Source organism: Carassius carassius, chromosome 24, assembly GCF_963082965.1.
Source record: "Carassius carassius chromosome 24, fCarCar2.1, whole genome shotgun sequence".
NCBI classification, from domain to species: domain Eukaryota; kingdom Metazoa; phylum Chordata; class Actinopteri; order Cypriniformes; family Cyprinidae; genus Carassius; species Carassius carassius.
Window position 1 is genome coordinate 16,908,044 of NC_081778.1, and position 19,838 is coordinate 16,927,881.

General features: G+C 38.7%; 1 protein-coding gene across 1 annotated transcript; it reads left to right on the forward strand.

The window, feature by feature from the left end:
• The first annotated feature begins 251 nt into the window (after positions 1 to 251).
• Positions 252 to 19,184, forward strand: LOC132102992 (double-stranded RNA-specific adenosine deaminase-like). Its single transcript, XM_059507769.1, has 15 exons — positions 252 to 592; positions 3,134 to 5,266; positions 6,423 to 6,621; positions 6,837 to 6,985; positions 9,682 to 9,817; positions 9,904 to 10,142; positions 10,296 to 10,449; positions 11,118 to 11,289; positions 11,405 to 11,498; positions 12,191 to 12,310; positions 12,402 to 12,532; positions 13,198 to 13,380; positions 16,736 to 16,848; positions 16,935 to 17,062; positions 17,202 to 19,184. Exons 2-15 carry the CDS (start codon positions 3,270 to 3,272, stop codon positions 17,563 to 17,565), a joined length of 4,179 nt encoding a protein of 1,392 aa, XP_059363752.1. The 5' UTR covers positions 252 to 592; positions 3,134 to 3,269; the 3' UTR covers positions 17,566 to 19,184.
• Positions 19,185 to 19,838: the final 654 nt, after the last annotated feature.

Genomic DNA, 19,838 nt, shown 5'->3' on the forward strand with positions numbered 1-19,838 from the left:
AAATGAGTAGTGCGATGCAGTTTTAATATGTCGTGCTGTTAACTGATATGCAGTAATATTAATACAGTCGTCCCGCATGAGTTCTTACTTACAGTAAGTAAGGAATGATTGCTTGGTATTTATAGATACAGTTTCTGACACATTTTACCCACCTGTCATTGTATTAGAATTAAATGGTGTAGCCAAATTAGCGTTTGTGAAGCTGCATTATGTTGATGAAACATGGCGCCCCCTGCCGTCAGTTTAGAGACACGCGTGTTGCGCCTCAGTGGCTAGCAACAGTTTGAGAGCTTGGAGAAGAAAGAAAAGCGAAACTTAATGAGATAAGTGCTTAGTTCGCAACACTCCGCATTTACGCGTGTTTTCTTTCATTGATATCTGATATGACTTTCCCAACTCGCTTTTCAAAAGCAATAAGACAAGTGGCGAGATCATCTCGTATAGTGGAGTTTGTGGACCCAAAACGTTTGCAAAAGGTAAAATGAGACGACGAGTTGCTGAAGCTCAGTTTTCACGCGGAACAGCCTTAAATCAGTGCACGAGTCTGGGCCTCATCTGGTTAATCTGTCTTTTACCTCAAGGTGTTTTTGAGGTATGTATAACTTTTTAATATGATCTCTTGGGTTGGGTTCATCTGAATGGGATTTGACAAATGTAGGTTATATAAGGTGCTAAGTTGTCAGAGTGACTGAACTGCAGAATCTGAACTAGAATGAATCAGTTATTCATTGTAAATATTTAAAGACACTAGATACTAGAGTTCTGTAATAAGCACCCTGCTATTTTCATCCTTTTATGTCCCACTTGTGCCTTTGGGTGGTATAACACATCTGTTCTATGCAGGCTTCTCAAATTGAAAAAATGAAAAGCGAATTTTAAAGTTTAGAGATTGGACCAATTTACCAAAGTAATAAAGTTGAAAATCTTTACACGTTGAGGTAAAGTTATTTGTATCGTGAATATGCCATGTTGTTGGTTTAAAATGGCTTTTTTTGAATGCCATCTCTATGCAAATTAATGATTTTTTTTTTTAATCCTTATTACATTTATGAAGTAAATAAAATCAAGAAAACTGTGTCTAAGAGGTATGGGAAACATTTCTATACATTTAAACAATTCCCATATTTTGTGAACCATATAAATTTTTTAATCCTTTAAAATAAAATAACCATTTACGTACCAAATTCTTTAACTCATCTCCTTCAGCTCACAGTTTTAAAAACAGCTTTTAAAATACTAATTAACTAGTTATTTTACCCTCCTAGGTCCTTTCAAGCTAAACCATTTATAGCTGTGTCTGTTACTGTACTTTTATTGCCACAACAAGTGGTAGGATCATTCTTTAAAGCACCATGCAGTGAAATGGTTTAATAAAATCACCTTCAGATACATTTTTTAAGCCGTGTTAATTAAGGGATGGCCTCTATAATGCCAGAATTAATTTGGGAACAGATGACAGGACACAGAAACTCCAGTATCCACAAGTATCATTTCTTAATGCATATGGAGCATGTCGGATGTGAGTGAGCAGAATCACTTTCCCTCTTGCTTCAGTTTATTTAGAGAGTGCGCTGTTATATCTGAAGTTACGTGTGAAGCTGCATCAGGGTCACAGTAAGCCAGAGTCTGTGCAGAATTCTCTCTTGTCTGTGTTCATATTTGGTGGAAGGCTGTGAGATCAGGTATGTGATTTTTTTTTTTATAGCAATTAAAATATTTAATTGTACACTGTATGGATTTAACTGCTCCATGTTAAAAAACTAACCCTAATATTTATGTAATAATATTGTAATAATTAATAATTGTTGATTATTTCATTGGTAAATCAGTTGGCTTTGAATGATTATTCAGCTTTTGCAATTAGTTAAAAAATATTGAGTTGTATATATTCTTATAAATAAAACAAGGCAATCACTTCAGCTTTTGAAAATGTTAAAGTATTATTACTGTTATTTTTGTACAATACTAATAAATATAGACAAGGCACACAGAATGGGATTACAGGCAAAGAGACATTACAGGCTCATTCACCATTTAATTAACTGTATGGAAAAGTAAAAGACTGACTGATGCATGATGCGAAACTGACACTAACACTTTTTTCTTAATGGTTACTCGAAAGCTGCTTACTTTAAAACAATCTATTGCATAAAGCACTATATAAATAATTGTGATCTGACGTGATTTGACTGGAGTGCCAAATTGCAATTTCCACTTTACTTGATCAGATACTTTCTCAACTACTGTCCTGCTGCTTTGACTCCAAAGCTGCAATATACACTGAACCATGAAAAAATCTGACACCTGGTTTACTGTTGTCTAACAAAGGATAAACTGGAGAATGTATGTGGTTAGAAATGTAGCTCTTATATTCAGTTTTTTGATTGTGTCTTATGTAATGTGTCATAACCTTACTATTTTTGCCTGAATCCATTAGAAATAATGAATTAGCTGGATAAGTGCTGCCCATTGGCCTGTTGTGTTATAAGGACTGTCTATGAGGAGTCTTAATAAGCAACTTCGTTAAAACTCACAGCAATTCATACCAGACCTACAGGCTGCTGCGTACTGCATTTTGTAAACTAGTGTTTGGTTCACTGACATCTCGCAATGTTTTGCAAGTCTCTTAAAAAACAGCTTTACTCATTGTTGTGCTTTACCTAATCCAGTTGATCATATTGGGAGAGAATGTCCTTGAGGCTGATGATACACAGAATAACTTTTTGAGAAATGTTGTCATCAACGGGCAACCAGATGACACACAGGGCCTATGACCGATCTTAAGTATCCAGATGGATATTTGTTGCCCTTTCTCAATGGAAAAGTGACCAAGCAACATTGCTCAAAAAAGTTGCCCCGTGTATCATCAACTTGAAAGTGTTTTCCTCTAATATCCATGACCACTTTACCTCACTATAAGTATCTGCAAATTACTTGCTAAGCCAGAAATAAATTGGTTGATTCACAATAAGCATTAATAATTAATCTGTAAGCCTTTTACTAAATCCTCAAATTACAGTGTACTGGGTTGCCAAGAAATGTGCCGACAGGATTTGTGTGTCTGTACAGTGACACTGCAACATTAGAAAGCATTATTTCATGGATTTCTCTGTTTTTCTCTGTCTCTCTGCAGAAAAAGCGGTGCACAGACTAAGCCTTTGGTATCGTTGTGACGTTGCATCCAGATACCTGAGAGCCATCCTAACACGTGCACACATCCCATCCACCAAGCCCAGCGCAGCACCCTTCTCGTCCCCCACCCCTGCGCTATGAGCAGAGGTAGAGGAGGGTTTCACAAAGATTGTCAGCGATTCTCCCTCCCTCCCCAACAGGGAAAGCCTCAGTTTTGTTCTCACACAACCACCGGTCACCCACGGGGTCCTCGTGTCCCAAGCCCCATATCTGGAAGCTATCTGCACCCTTCCCTTAACTCCAATTACCCAGGTGCTCCTGGCGAGCCTTCACGTGGTCGTCCTTTTCCCCCTAGTCCCTATGATCCCCCCCTGTGGTCATCCCCCCAGCATGGCAGTGATCAGATCTCCGACTTAAATGGTGTAAGCTTCCGACAACGCCAGGTACAGTTCCTCAAGGGACAGAGTTTACAGGCTCCACTGTTCAAACCACCCCAGCAACGAGGGGTCCAAAACTCTGGCCGAGAGGAAGAGGTCTTTACTGGGCCTATCCAGTACCAGGCAGGTTATCGTGACTTCAAAACAAGTGGTAGCAGTTTTGAAAGAAGAGACGGCTACGGCAGAGGCCGAGGAAACTGGCAAAGGGAGCAGAACTTCGGAAATATACCTGGACTTAAGAGAAAGTCACACTGGAATCACCATCTCCAGAAGGGACAATATTATCCTAATCAATACAATAAGCACTACTGGAATACAAAGGCAGATGATTTGTCCTTGGGCCTTCATAGTCTGAGTTTGGGTGACCGGATAACAAGGGTGGGCAACTCTGACACTTCATCCTGCAGTAGCCTTGCCAACAAGGTTTCCAATTCTCCTGGCCCGGTCAGAGAGTCTCTGTATTTGACCCCTGGGATCCAGCAACAGGTCTTCACTTTTTTGACGTCACTCGGGCCAGACGAGACTGTTCAGGCCAGGGTATTGGGTAAAAAGCTTGGCCTACCCAAGACAGTTGTTAATAAGGCTTTGTATGCCCTCTTAAGGACAAACCAAACAGTGAAAGAAGGTGAGATTCCTCCTCTGTGGAGACTTCGCAAGGAAGGGGACGGTGAGCCCACCAAAGAGAGAGACCAAACGCAGTCAAAAAGGCTAGGTCAGACGTCATCCATAAACCAAGAGGTTAGAGGGGATCTCACCAGCACCAGTGCTCCCTCTGCATCACAGACCCTCGTTGAGGCTGACAGCGGTTCCACTGACCAGTCGGAGGACTCTGAAGTTGAAGATACCTATAAAACATTACTTCCTGACCAGGATCAAAAGACTCTTTTACCTTCTGTGCAGTCAGTAATCATGTCAACAATGGCTGATTCTAAAGATTGCAAAGAGAGGATCCTACAGTACCTCTATGAATCAGGTACAGGCAGTGCGCTTGTGATTGCCAAGAACCTTGGCCTGCGAAGTGCCAAGCAGGTTAATCCCACACTCTATGCCATGGAGAAACAAGGAGAAGTAAGGCGCAACACTGAAGTTACACCACCTACCTGGTCACTTAGTGCACACCGGCAGGAAAAGATGGATCGCCAAAGAAAAGTTGCTGCGACTGCAAAACATGATGTAAACAGCGCAGAGATGTTGAAATGTGCAAGTGAAGGGATTAAAAATGTGGATTATGGATTTGAGTTTTCCGGTGGTGCTGCAGCAGAGTCGATGGATGGGGCTGAAAATCCATTGGATAATATTTTAGACAACAACACATTTGATAACACTGAGCTTGACATGCCTGGCCTTGAGCCAATGCCACCCAACCCCAGTGAACCATCCTCCTCCACCTTCCACTACCTCCAACCTCCTCCCCGTCAGTTCTCCAACTATCAGGATAAGACCAGTAATGGAGGAGAACGTTCACAATTGGCATCTGATGATATTCCAAAATTCCTAAACATGATTCGCTCTGAGGTTGCTGTTTCATTGGCTGCTCCCCCTCCCCCAGCCCAAAGCCTGGATTCAAGCAGATTGGAGAAACTGAAAGAGGCCCACAGTAAGAACCCAGTTAGTGGACTGATGGAGTTTGCTCAGCATCTTGGACAAACTTGTGAATTCCTGCTTCTGAACCAATCTGGACCCTCACATGACCCCAGGTTAGTTAATGACGAGCTTGTGTATGGGTGCATCTGAGCATTTGTTTGTCTGTGTTAATACGGTCTTTGCTTATATGAAAGTGTGTTTTTGGAATGTTTGGAAAGCTGCTACACAGCGGTGATTAATTTAAGAATTGATGAAACAGCTGAAGCTCTTTTGAGGTGTTACATAGTTATGTTCTCGTAGTGGTGGGCAGTATGACCAAAAATTAATACCACGGTATTTAAAAAAAATTATACCAGTTTCACGGTATATGACGCAATTTATTTACTTTATTCCATGCATGACCGGATGTAAACCAAATTTTCTACTACTTGAGAAAGGAAATAGGCAGTAGATTGACTTAGAATGCCCTATTTTACTGTCATGAGTGATTATTGTAGAAAAATTTCACTCTAAATAGTAACAAAACACGAACCATCAATACATGTTAACCTCATTTATAATCGCGACATCGTCTGGTGAAATCATCATCCATGTAACATTAGTACATGCATGTTGAGCGGCTAAGCGGTGGTTTTGGCTGTATTACTTTGTAGTCTCATGCTATACATTGCCTGCGTCTGTGTAACTAAAAAAAGTGCATAATATTAACTATGCTCATATTTATAATTCCAAAAAGTCAGTCAGTGTTCGTACTCATTTATTGATGAGTCGGCTGCTGTACGGACAGCTGAAAGCGATGCTTCTCTGCCGCTCACTGCACAGAACGGGCACAGAGAGAGACGACACTGCAACTGGAGAGTCAGACCATGCACTTGCAGAGCAGCACTGGTGACACCTTCCAACTGAATTATAGCTAAGGTTTATCCAAAAAAGTCACTAGGTTTGTCAGTGTATATATTAAATGGGAAAAAAGCCGCAAAAAGCATCTGAGCATTGCTAAATCTAGAGCTGAAGTTGCGCTGGAGTGTGTGAGGCACGGTAGCTGATGGCAGCAGGCGGTGGATATTCGTCTGTGTAATCACGTTCTATTGTGTCTACGCTTAGTAACACATACTGCTGTGTCTTTGCCACAGTGCAGCTGTGAAAAGAGACCCCTCTCAACATGTTCCGAACGTTATTTAAATAGGGTTGCATGATTAAGAATTAGTAGAAACACACTAACTGTGCTTTCATGAATTAATAGTTTGAGGTTTTTCTTTTTGTCTCAAGCTTTCGGATGCAGGTCATGTTAGATGGGCGTAGGTTTCCACCGGCTGAGGGTCCAAACAAAAAAGTGGCCAAAAAGGACGCTGCAGCCACAACCCTGAAGATTCTTTTGAGGGAGTTGGAGAGAGCAGGTGGTGACGAAGAGGAAGAACCCAGCATTGAGGGAGTTGAGTCAACCACTGACCTGGCAGATGATTTTATAGTATGTTTATTTGTCAAAGTTGCTTGAAATCTAATTATTTAATCCCTTATAGAAGTTCTAAAGTATAGAAGTATAAAATTTTACCTTTAACTGAACTTTTATATGAAAGTTTTCAAAATGTTCTGTATAGAATATTTTGTGTTAAATATTTAAATATAATACTGTTTTAAATCAAGATAAAATTAGTTTATTTTCCCTTCGTCTTATTTCTAAAGGGTGGTACAGATATTCCTCCCCAGGCTCTGTCTCGCTCTCTACCCGGAGGAAAGAATCCCGTATCTGTCCTGATGGAGCACAGCCAGCGCAGTGGGCATGCCATCCAGTTTATCAAGATAGGACAGGAAGGGCCACCCCATGATCTACGGTAAAACACATCCCACTGTGAAGAGCTTTAGGTTCTATCTCTTTAAACCTGCTTCAGAAAGTCACATGCTTTTTGTTCTGATGTGTTTTCCAGACACTTCTGTGCCCTTTGCTGTCCCCACATTCTCTGCACTCTCCATACATCTCCTCTCACTCTTGCTCTTCCTCTTAAAGTTCTTGACTCTTTCTCCATTTCCCCTTGGTACTGTTACTGAACCTACTAAATATTAAACTGAATATTAAATGAAATTAATATATAGTCTATTTGCATGTTTGCAGTTATCTGCACAAACCTGGGGGCTGTACAAAATCTCATGAAGAAGTTAACATTTTTAAATTAGGTGCTTATTAAAAATATATTGTCACTCACAAAAGGGTATTCCTTTATTTTTTCTGCAAATTAACTTTCTTCAAATGTATGGAATTACATTTGGTTCAATAAAAATGAACGTAGCTTTATAAAACTGAACGTAATGTTTTCAGAAACTATCAAAAATATGCCATTACAAAAGAAGAAAAACACAATGAAAATGAAAAAAATGAACTCAGTCGCACAAATTTAACAGGCTCTTCAAATATGCTTCATTCTTTGTTAATGTTTATCAAAGATTCTTTTTAGCTAATCGTGGATTCTGAATTCATTGCCACAGATTTCGCTTACGCTTTGCAGTTTTTCGTTTGGTGTTTTGACACAAACTTCTCGTGGGGGCAGGCTTCACAGTGATCTGAGAGGTTTTGTCAAAACACCAAACGAAAAACTGCGAAAGCGAAATCTGTGGCAATGCATTCAGAATCCACGATTAGTGAAAACGAATCTTTGAAAAACATTAACAAAGTCGTGGCCTGGTGGTTAGAGAATCGGACTCCCAATCGAAGGGTTGTGGGTTCGAGTCCCGGGCCGGCAGGAATTGTGGGGGGGGAGTGCATGTACAGTTCTCTCTCCACCTTCAATACCACGACTTAGGTGCCCTTGAGCAAGGCATCGAACCCCCAACTGCTCCCCGGGCGCCGCAGCATAAATGGCTGCCCACTGCTCCGGGTGTGTGTTCACAGTGTGTGTGTGTGTGTTCACTGCTCTGTGTGTGTGCACTTCGGATGGGTTAAATGCAGAGCACAAATTCTGAGTATGGGTCACCATACTTGGCCGAATGTCACTTCACTTCACTCAAAGAATGAAGCATATTTAAAGAGCCTGTTAATTTCCTGTTAAGTTCATTTTTTTTCTTTTTCATTGTGTTTTTCTTCTTTTGTAATGGCATATTTTTGATAGTTTCTGAAAAAGTTACGTTCAGTTTTATAAAGTTATGTTCATTTTTATTGAACCAAATGTAATTCCATACAGATGCATGGCCTTTCTGATAATAGAAAATTCGAAGTTTTTTTTTGCAGTGTATTCCCAATGTGGTTTCAGTAAGATTTTATACCTTTTGCTTTTTTTTTACCCTTGATATCTAAGGGTATCAGCAGCAAAATTAGATCTTAAATGTGTTATCAGCTACACAGAGGACAGAGTAGTGAAACCTGATCTTTTATTAGAAAAAAAAGCTTTTATTTTACTTTAGGACTGAGCAGTAGGTTACATCTGTATTTTTGCAGATATTTGCAGACATGTGCATATTGTATAACTGAATGATGAATGTAGTTTCTCCTCATCTCTTGTACATCACATTAAATGAGAAATCTTAGTATTGGATGTGGTTCAGGAAAGCCTCCACTAACATTCATATGGAGTTCTCTCATGTGCCAGTGGATATTCATAGCCTTTAGTTAAAAGAGTTGCTTGGATTACTGGCCTTGATGCAAATACAGTACTGCCTGCCAAATTAGCATTACCAGGCAAAAACATTTTTTGGCTCTTGTAGGCAAAATCATGAATTGACAGCATGCTTGTATGCATAATTTCTTTTTTTCTCTCTGTAATTCTCAATGTTTAATGTGCTTTATTGCTGCTACAAATAATGTTTCAGTAGCTAAAAAAGCAGAGATAGTTGGTAGTTACAAAAGACAACCGTGATCTTTCAGAAATCATTCTAATATGCTGATCTATTCCATTGTAACCGTTTCATTCTGTTCTGTGTGAAACTAACTGTCCAAACTAGTGGTCGACTATGCACTAATGCACACTTCACAAGATAAGTTTGCTAGGTTTGTGAAATTAAATGTTCATTAGTCATTCAAAGATTTGTTTAAATTCTATAAATGCATATTTGCTTAATGCTGATGGCAAACGAGAAAGTATTATAATGTTTGCCTTTTTATTACTAATAATATAGAAGCAATCGTTATAATGCTTTCTGTATACATTAATTCCTTTGTTTAACCGTTCTATCTGATTATAAGACAGACTTCTATCCGTATTAGAAAGACCTGTTAACGACGACAGTAAACAAGAGGGAAAATGTGAGCACTGTGCACTCAGGTGTTGCTATTCTCAGCGCCGTCAAAATAAAAGTCCTGTCTCGAACGCGTCGACCAACAGAAAAATTTAATGGCCGATGCCGGCATTCGGAAAAACTCCAAATATCAGCCGATATATCGGTCGACCACTAGTCCAAACTGATTCAAAGATTCAAAGCTCAGTGGAAAAGAACTGCCTCATTAGATTTTAAAGACCTGGTCCAATGTGACTGATTTGTCATTTTCACTCCTTTCTCCCACCATCCTTCTGTATTTTTTTTCTTCTCTTTCCTGTGTCAGGTTTATGTTCCGTGTAAAGGTTGGGGAACGTCTCTTCAAAGAAGCTTCAGCACCCAGTAAGAAAGCAGCGAGGCAGCTGGCAGCGGAGGAGGCCGTGAAAGAGCTGATGGGAGATGGACTACTACATCTTAACAAGGTGAAGAGAAGTTTGGAGACTGTATAAGAAGAAAAATAAGACTATTTGAAAGATAGGAAAAGGAGAATTTTGTCTTTATGTTTTAGCCTCCAGGTACTTTCTGCCCTCTGGGAGACAATGATTCTCAGCCAGCGATTCCTGCGTGCCCCTCGCTACCCCCTTTGACGGCAGCTGAGCTCCGGGCGGCCCACGAAGCAGGTGTGGGTGACCTTATCAACCACCTGAACAACAATGCTGTGTCTGGCCTGCTCGAGTACGCCCGTGCTCGAGGCTTCGCTGCTGAGATCCGCCTGGTGGGCCAGTCCGGACCCTCGCACGAGCCCAAGTACACGCACACTCTTACTCGCTCACGTTTTTTGTGATCTTTATGTCCTTGTCACAAAAGCACAGGATTCTCATCTCAGTGTGTCTGACTTCCTGCTGCACACTACAGCCACACATGAAAAATATCAAATCATCTTACTTCTCTCTCTTTAAGGTTTACATACCAGGCTAAACTGGGAGGACGGTGGTTTCCTGCAGTGTGTACGAGTAATAAAAAGCAGGGGAAGCAGGAGGCAGCAGACGCTGCTCTTCGAGTGCTTATTGGAGAAGCAGAGAAAGCCGCACGTACTGGAGAGCTCACGCCAGAGGTATTTAATGCAGCAACTTTAATGAAAAGTTAATTATAAATCTAGCGGTAGCTTTTATCTACGCATTAACTTGTGATTAACAAAGTGTCTTTAAATATTGAGTGGTCATAATACTTAAAAGCAGTACCAAATTACATTTTGGTGGGTTTTTGCTACATGTGTTGCTGTACTTGCTTAGATAAGCTTCTGATGTTTTTATGTTTGGAACTTTTGTTATGCAACTTTTTTTGCACACAACATCGCCAAGTGTTGCTTCAGTTCCTACAATTTGACTTTATTATGTTGCAGTTTACAGTAAGTTTTCGAAGTAAAGAAACTTAGAAAATTATTATTATTATTTTTTTATATTTTGTGTAATTCAATTATATTTATTTCGTGCCCTATTGGAAATGTTTTTACACATCAATTTATATGTAGTACTATCCCAAACTGTATTGGGTTTGAATTTACATTGAATTCTATTTTTTTTTTTTTAAATATTTATAAATGTTTTATTTATTATATACAAAACAAATTTGCTAGATTAGTCATAAGTTTTATATGATTTCTCTGTGCAGTGGTCGTTATTCAGAAATAGTTGTCTGGTGAATGCTGCTCTTGATCATTCAGAAGTCTTCCAGAGAGATGTGCAAGATAATAACTATTCAAAGTGATTTTGTATGTTTCAGCTGCCAATATCGGGCAGTACGATGCATGATCAGATCGCCATGCTAAGCCATCAGCGCTTTAATGCACTCACAGCACGCATCCAGCACAGCCTTCTGGGTAGGAAGATTCTTGCTACCATCGTGATGAGGAAAGGATCAGATACTCTTGGAACAGTTGTCAGCCTTGGGACCGGTACAAGCACACACACACACACACACACAGATTTAAACACAAACACACACGGCCAACATGATGTGTGCACTACACTTCGAGATGTGCTGTAACTGTTGTGGCCTTCCGCCTTTAGGAAACCGCTGTGTTAAAGGAGAGGAGCTTAGTCTTCGAGGGGACACCGTTAATGACTGCCACGCAGAAATCATCTCCAGGAGAGGCTTTATCCGGTATTAGCTTGCAGCAGAACTTTCTCTCTCCCTCCTTGGCAATTGCATAATTCATTTTTCCTCTCATTCTACAGCTTTTTCCACCTCATTCTTTAAGATGGAGTCTCATTTCCCAGTAGCTCATAAATATATTGACTTTGTCTTTAGTGTTCTGCAGATGTTACTGTGAGACAGACAGAACGTCTTATCATATGCCTGCTGTCTTTATCTGTCTTTATCAGTGAATATGGCACATTTGAGTTATGAATCATTTGATAATTTGTGCTCATATGGCAATAATATAAACATTATTAATTGTTAATAAAATGATACATTACATATATATTATTCATTTTATATATTAATATATATATTTTAATATATTGCTAATTATTATCTCTATATATTTAAATATACACAAATATGATATATTTATAATACAGTAATTAATATCTAAATTAATATGTAGTTTATTTTTAACATATTACATATTCATTCTATATATTGTGATTCTAATTAAAATTCATTAATTAATTATTATTAATATTGAAGTATATTATATTAGCCGTTTAAATATAGGGAAAAATTGTGGGAAAAATGTGTAAAAAGCACCATCTATTAACTAATACAAAAATTATATCGATTTTAAAAGCAGAATAATATAAATCTGTGTTAAATAACGTGTCTTGTTTGTAAAAATCTGTATGGCTCAGGTTTTTGTACTGTGAGCTGATGAAGCATTGGGAAAGCCCTGGTGATGAGAGTGTTTTTGAGGAGGCAGACGATGGGAAGCTGAAGATCAAACCTGACATCACCTTTCATCTGTATATTAGGTGACACATGCACTTCCTCTGCTCCGAGCTAGTTTCAGAACAGAGATTCATGGGCAAACATGGATAACACTGCTTTTTTGTGGTTTTACAGCACTGCTCCATGTGGTGATGGTGCTCTGTTCGATAAGTCGTCCAGCGAGATCGCTGAATTAAATTGCTCTCAGCACATGCCTCTCTTCGAGAACGTAAAACAAGGAAAGCTCAGAACCAAGGTGGAGAATGGTAAGAGATGAAAAAACCTCTGTAAATAATGCCATCTGTAGGGTAAAAAAACAAAAACAGGTTCTCCGATTAATCAAGATCTTCTGAATGATTTCATATTTATTCTTAAATGTTCAATTTAAAGACCCGTCCAATAATATTTATCTTTGAAATTCCTGATCATAAGTGGCCAGTGACTGTATGCACATGCTGTGGCATAATTCCAGGACCTCAGGTACACAAACCCTAAGTAAGATGCACTCAGCAGTGTTCATCAGTGCCACCTGGGTATGGTTATCTCGCCAAAGAGTTTCTCTGTAGCCATGTGAATGTGGCCTTTTGCCAGGTTAAACTCCCATTGTCTAGTGGGATAGGAGAGAAGCTATTACATGGCAAAAAAAAAAGAAATGGTTGGCAAGTAAGCTGACATATTCCTGTGGATTTAACTTGACATGTCGGCACTTGATGTTGGCGGTTGTGCTAGGGTAGCTGTTGTGTTGACCCCTAAAACTGTTGACAAGGAAGTTAAAAAAAACAGCCTCTTGATATATTGTGACAGCGATAAGTCATGCTTGCTCTCTACTAATACCTAGTTTGCTGGAGCTACTGTAGACGGTGTTAAAATCTTTATGTATCCTTGCATATTATTGAATGATCTAAGATTCCCCATTCCTTCCTTTTCTCAGGTGAAGGCACCATTCCAGTAGAGTCCAGTGATATTGTGCCCACCTGGGATGGCATTCAGCACGGTGAGCGCCTGAGGACCATGAGCTGCAGCGACAAGATCCTGCGCTGGAACGTGCTCGGTCTACAGGGGGCGCTCCTTAGCCACTTCATCCACCCTGTCTATTTGAGCTCCATCACTCTGGGTAAACATTCTTTACCATGCTTTGAGTAATGATGTGCAGATTTTGAAGTAATGAAGACAGCCTGTCCTGGCAATTTATTTAATTTCATTTACAGTAAAGGCTTTACATGAAAATCCTAAAGATCAGGTAAAAATAACAGATTAAATTATATAATTCTAATTCATTTTAATTCTAATTTAAAATGTATTATGAAATTAGGGATGTTCATTTTAACCGGTTAACCGTTAACTGACTGTTAAGAATTTTGACCAATTAATACAATTAGTTAAACGGTTTAAAAAGTCTTTATAAAGTAAATTATAAAAATGTTTTAAAAAGGTTTGCTGCGTTGTCAAAATAGGCTATGCTATGCGTATAATTTAAGGGAAAAAAAACATAGGCCTACTTCCGGTAGCCTATTAATAAGTCTTATTTTATAATTTTATTCAGAAATAAGCCTAATGCCGATGCGAAATGTTTACAAACATTATACACACTGTAAACATATCAACACTGTAGAAATAGCTATGCTATTTTAGTTCCCCTCACTCCACAACAGATCCTTCCAGTTAACTGTAGCCTATTTTAAAAAGAACAAAACAAATTCATTTAGGCTAAAACTAAACTGAAACCAATGTTGGGTCTCTCATTCGACAAAGAAATCTAATGTTTCCGTACTCGTGATGTATTTGAATGCCAAATTATTATTTATTATACCCTACTTCATTTGCATTCCAATATCCACGTAAATCAAAATGTTTAGCATAACATCATGGCGGTACGGTAATAACTCTTACTCTTAACAGCACATATTTTATTACATATTACATTTTAAGGAAACCATTTTAAGAGGCGCATTCAGCGGTCTCCTTGACGGGAAACAGTCAACAAAGTAACATGATGTAAAGCGTATGGCGCACTCTCTTCATTTTATCAAATGATCATAATCACATCTATTCATTTTACAGTCCTGCTACTAGCATTTTATTCAGACTAAAACCCCTTTAATTCGGGTGAGAAAGCTTTTTTCCAAGTGGCTTTGCACATAATAATAATAATACCGCTGCAGACACATTTTGCAGTATTAAGGTTATTAATTGATCGTTAATCTAAATGTCGATTGATCATGGAAATGATCGAATATTGACATCCCTAAATGCAAATCAGTTGGATGGAAACCTGGCTATTGTCTGCATCAAACCATGCTTCCGAACAAATGTGATTCACGGTTCTGGGCAGCTCCAGGACAGCTGTCTCTCCGAGCACGCTGCTGTCTGTGAGCGGGGCGGAGTAACGGAGCCCACAATCACACTGCAGTGTTTGTGAGAGCTGACAACTTCTCCACCCCATTTACAGAGTGAGATTCTCTGACTACCTTTATCTCCCAAGGACTGTTTTTGAATCTTCCAAAAGTTTTGGCTTGGGGTCCTCCACATGCGCAGCAGCACTTTCCACTGCAACAATAACATGGGGCTGCCTGCCGACGTGCCTGACTTTAAATCGGCGCTACTAAACACGGATATCGGCCGATGCCAATATATTAAATAATGACAAATATCGCCCGATATATCGGCCGAGCGATATATCGGTCGACCTCTGTTTCCTTTCACGGGGCACAAAAATGAACCGAAATTCTGTGTTTTTCGTTCATTTTCTTAATTTATTATTCAAGTAAAAATATATTTCTCGTATAGGCCTATTTGCTATATATAGCCTAGCTTTATTATGTTTTTCTCTGCTTGCAGAAGCGTGATGTGATATGAAGACCATGTGAATCCTCGTTCTGTTGTTTGTTGCTTTTTGCGCATGTAAAATGAATCCCTGGGAAACAAATGTTAGTAATTTTAACAGGTCACAGACACTTATTCTTTCTAATTTATAGAGTAACTAAACCCTAAACCAACTTTTTTTAGTTAATGATCTATAAGAATGGGGCTTTATTAGTGCTGTTCATTGATTCGAGTAACTTTTTTGACATTTGAGTATAAAGTGTTTTAATTCTACAATATATGGTGTAAAAACGTGTGAGTGCTGCCCTCTTCAGGTTGAACAGTGGCTACTGCAGTTGATTTTTCCTATTGGATGTTGCGGTGGCAAGTGACGTAAGCGGTGGCAGGTGACGTAAGCAGTTTCCAGCTCACCACGCCCCTTGGTACGAGCTACCACGCCCTTGGCAGTATAAAACCATCAAAATCACTGTAGTGAGTCAGGAGCTGGAATTGCGAGTATTGGTAACGACCAGGATAGACTATTATAGCATCTATTTAGCATAGCAATTATATAGTTATTTAGATCTTCAAGTTAGCTTAGATTTATCTGTATTTAGTACAGTGGTCAGGATGGTACGTAGGTGTGTTGCTGGTTGCGACAGCACTGCTGGACTGCATAGTTTACCAGCAGACTTTAAAATTAGGAGCCAGTGGTTGCATGCACTTGGGCTGGAAGACCGCAAGTTCCCGCCTAGAGCTCGAGTGTGCAAACTGCATTTTACACGCGATTGCTTCTCCAACGCAATGGAGGTGGAAATGGGCTTCTCCACACAGCTCGCGCTGAAAAGCAACGCGGTGAGGGAGTTAAGACCGCAGTTTGAGCCAGCGGCTGGAATTAATATGAACAGACACCTCGACACCCTCCACTTCAGGTGAAAGTGGGGGAGAAAAGTCCTCTACTTCAAATGATCGCTCTGTTGCAAAGCTACTTGCGTCACTACAGTCACTCTCCATTTTAGCGTCTCTGACAGCAGCTGTCAATCAATCCGTCACTGCGGGTCTCAGGATCACGGCGCACTCTCTCAGCCCCGCCCTAGGTTCGTCCCCTCTATCTCCGCTGTGATCTGCCCAGTTTTCAGCATTTTTCAAATATTGTCCGTGGGTGGAGTCAGGCTCTGAGCAGGGGTTTAGTTACACTTTAATTCAATTCTAATTTAAAATAATCTTGTCAGTTAATGGTTAATAATCGGTTAACAAGCGGCGGTTGTCGGTTAGGAAAAATAACTGAAATGAACATCCCTATGTGAAATGTATTTATTATTATTACAGTTATTTTAAAAATACAACATTTATACAAATAATTTTAAAATTGTTGTTTTAAAATTTATACTTATAATAATAATAATAATAATAATAATATTAGTAGTAATAATGAAGTTAAATAAAATGTAGTATAATTATTTTACAGTTCATTATAAAATAATAACATTATTATTATGAAATTAGCAAAATATAAATAACATGTAAATCATAATTCATTTCCTTAATATTATTTTAAAACGATATATTTTATGAAATTCTATTAAAAAGATAATGTATTATTATTTGAATATCTTAAAGTTCAAGCTTTATTCATAGACTTTTTTTTTTGATGCGTGTTTGTTCAGGGTACCTCTACAGTCATGGTCACCTGACTCGAGCGGTCTGCTGCCGTTTGGCCAGAAACGGGGATGTGTTCAAAAAGAGTTTACCAGCAAACTTTACTCTCAACCACCCTGAGGTACACTCAAACAAAACACTGCGTTTAGTATTATGAAACTCTAGTTTTTAGTTGGTTTTCATTTCATTTCTCTATTGTTGGTGCAGGTGGGCAGGGTGAGTGTGTATGACTCAACACGCCACACAAATAAGACCAAAGAGTCCAGCGTTAACTGGAGTCATCCGGACCAGTTTACCGTTGAGGTGCTGAATGGCACCAAGGGCAAAGTGGAAAGGTGAGAGACAGACCCATCCACCATATATCACAGTCATTACAAAGAAATATGCCTGATCTCACTAATTGAATATTTATCTGAAACAAACGACCTAGACACCTGCTTTCGTTCATGATCTATTTTTCTCTTTTCATGCCAGTCCCAAGATGGAGGTATCGCGGGTTTCCAAGTCCAATCTGTTCCGTCTCTTCCGCACTTTGTGCCAGCGTGCAGGCCGAGCCGATCTGTTGGCATTAACGTCCTACGCCTACGCTAAGAAGGCCGCCACTTCATTCCAGGATGCCAAGAGGCTGTTCTTCCTGGCACTGAGCCAACATGGATATGGCGCCTGGATCGGGAAGCCCTTGGAAGAAAAAAGTTTCGAGGGAGAAGCCAGAAGCGCTGATCTAAGTGGAGGAAGCGGGGACGGACAGGCGCCGGGCCCTCCAGGTTGCGCTGTTGACCCCAATAGCTGCATGAGCTCAAATAACGACAACTTTAACTCTGCAGCACAGGGCTTTTAGGGATAGAGAGAGATGATGAGAGAAGAAATGAAGGGAGTGGAGGAGTGGCCGGCGGCAAAGAGAGAAAGAATTGAGGAAGTTTGTCTTGTAGCTGTATCTTGTCCTGTGGCTTTGGGATTTGAACTTTAACCATCATGACAAAGCAGAAACAGATGCTGCCATGGCAACAGAGCTGTAAACCCAAGGCAAATTGTACTTGATGAGACACGAAGTAAAGATTTTGGAGATTTTAGAAAGCTACAACTAAAGGGTTGCATTTGTTGTAGTGGGTGTCCCGCTTTCATTTTTCCCACTTGCTACCATCACAATACTGTGTTATGTGAATGCGTAGCCACATTTCTGTAGGGTAATCCAGTTTTTTTTTTTTTTTTCTTTTTCTACCATTGTGTTTTTGGTTCATATGATACATTTAGGTATTTTTTACTCAATTAAAAAGATTGACAGCTGATGCTAGTCAGGTCACGTAGAGACATTCAGTTAGGCTGGAATGGATCCTTTGTGACTTTTAAAGTGGTTTAAGGGTTAGTTTACTCAGAAACTGAAAATTGTCATAATTTATTCACCCTCACGTTGTTCCATACCTGCATTGTTTTTTTCCCCATTCTGTGGAACATAAAAGAAGATATTTTGAGAAATGTCTGTGGTGTTTTTGTATGTAGAGTAGAAGTCAATCACCAAAATGGTTTGGTTACCAACATTATAAAAATATATTTTGTGTTCTTCAGATTTGAACAAACGTATAAAGGTTTAGAATGACATGAGGGTTAGTGAATGATGATAGAGTTAGAATTTTTGGGTGAGCTGTCACCAAGTTGATCATCATATACGAATTTGTAATTTATCCAGTTTTATTTTTTATTCCTGTAAATTCTCTGTTCACTTCAGTTCTGCAGTTCTTCATGAAATGAAGTTCCACATACCAAACTTGGACTAGACTGCTTGAAATGTATACATAATGTACCTACAGATACATATGCACACAGGTGTATATATAAGGTCTGTGGAACGAGTTTATATATATGCGTGTGTTTATGTATGTGCATATATTGTGTGTATATATTTTGTAATAATTCTTAAATCATATTATTTTCTACCTATACATTTTTAGGATGCCTTTTTATATAATATATGTATGTTTTGTTTTGACTGCTGTTTATGTGTGGTGTTTAGGATGCTCCTGATAGATATTGCATGCAGCCAAACAGTCTTCATTCTGATTCGTGAGAGCTATAGCCGCTGAAGAACAGCACAAACCAATCATATGCATATTTGTGTGCGTTTGCATGCACACATCTTGAACTGTTTCTTGGAATATTATTTGCACTGCTTATGTTTAATGTGTTCAAACACTGTCAATTGATGCACTGCTTCAAGGCTAAAGCAATATTAACATTTTCTTTCCTTTCAGCAAATGTGATTCTGTATGCCTCGAACATTTGTCATCAAATCATTGAAGCCTGCTCAACCGTTCTTTTAAGATGAGCTCTGTTCTTTTAAAAGTAAAGAATATTTTCTTTCCATGTGCTGCAGATGAATATCTTATTTTCACAGCAAATTCTGAACTCGCTCTGTTTACAGTGTAACTCTAATGTATTTTCCATTAAAGTTGAAATTGAATATTTTGGGCAAAGTTGTGTTATAGTTTACGTTTTCCAAAGAAGATAAAAGATAAAATTAATCTGCCTAATTATATTCAGATATCTGCTGAAAAAAAAATTACATTTTTTTTTTAAATAACTACTTTATAGTAATGTATGTGTACGTTTTATATTTTTATTATACGTTTTATATATATATACACATACATGCATACACACACACATAATTGATGTGCTGCACATTTATTCCTAATATTCCTTAACATTATTAGCAAAAATACTAATTAAAAAATCTCTTAGGCTGAAAATGAAGAAAATTACTTTATATTTCAACCCTTAAGGTTGCATTGAAATATTGGTCCCTTCTGGCCGTTTCTGAGTACATAACTTTGTGGGAGATATCCTTGATAATTTTCTTAGAATTGTAGGTTTCTCTTTGCCAGAGCATCCTCAGATCTTCTCCTTTGATATATAGGCCCCAATACACATTCAATTTGAAATATATACTTAATGAGTATATATGTGTTTATTTTCTTTATATAATAGGCCTCTATAATGTATATGATTGGACACCTACAACTCTACAATATTTTACGAAATTGGTTAACCAGCATTGAAACAAAATTATTTAAAAAATTTGCTAGTTAATTAAATATTTTAGGACATTTTGTAATG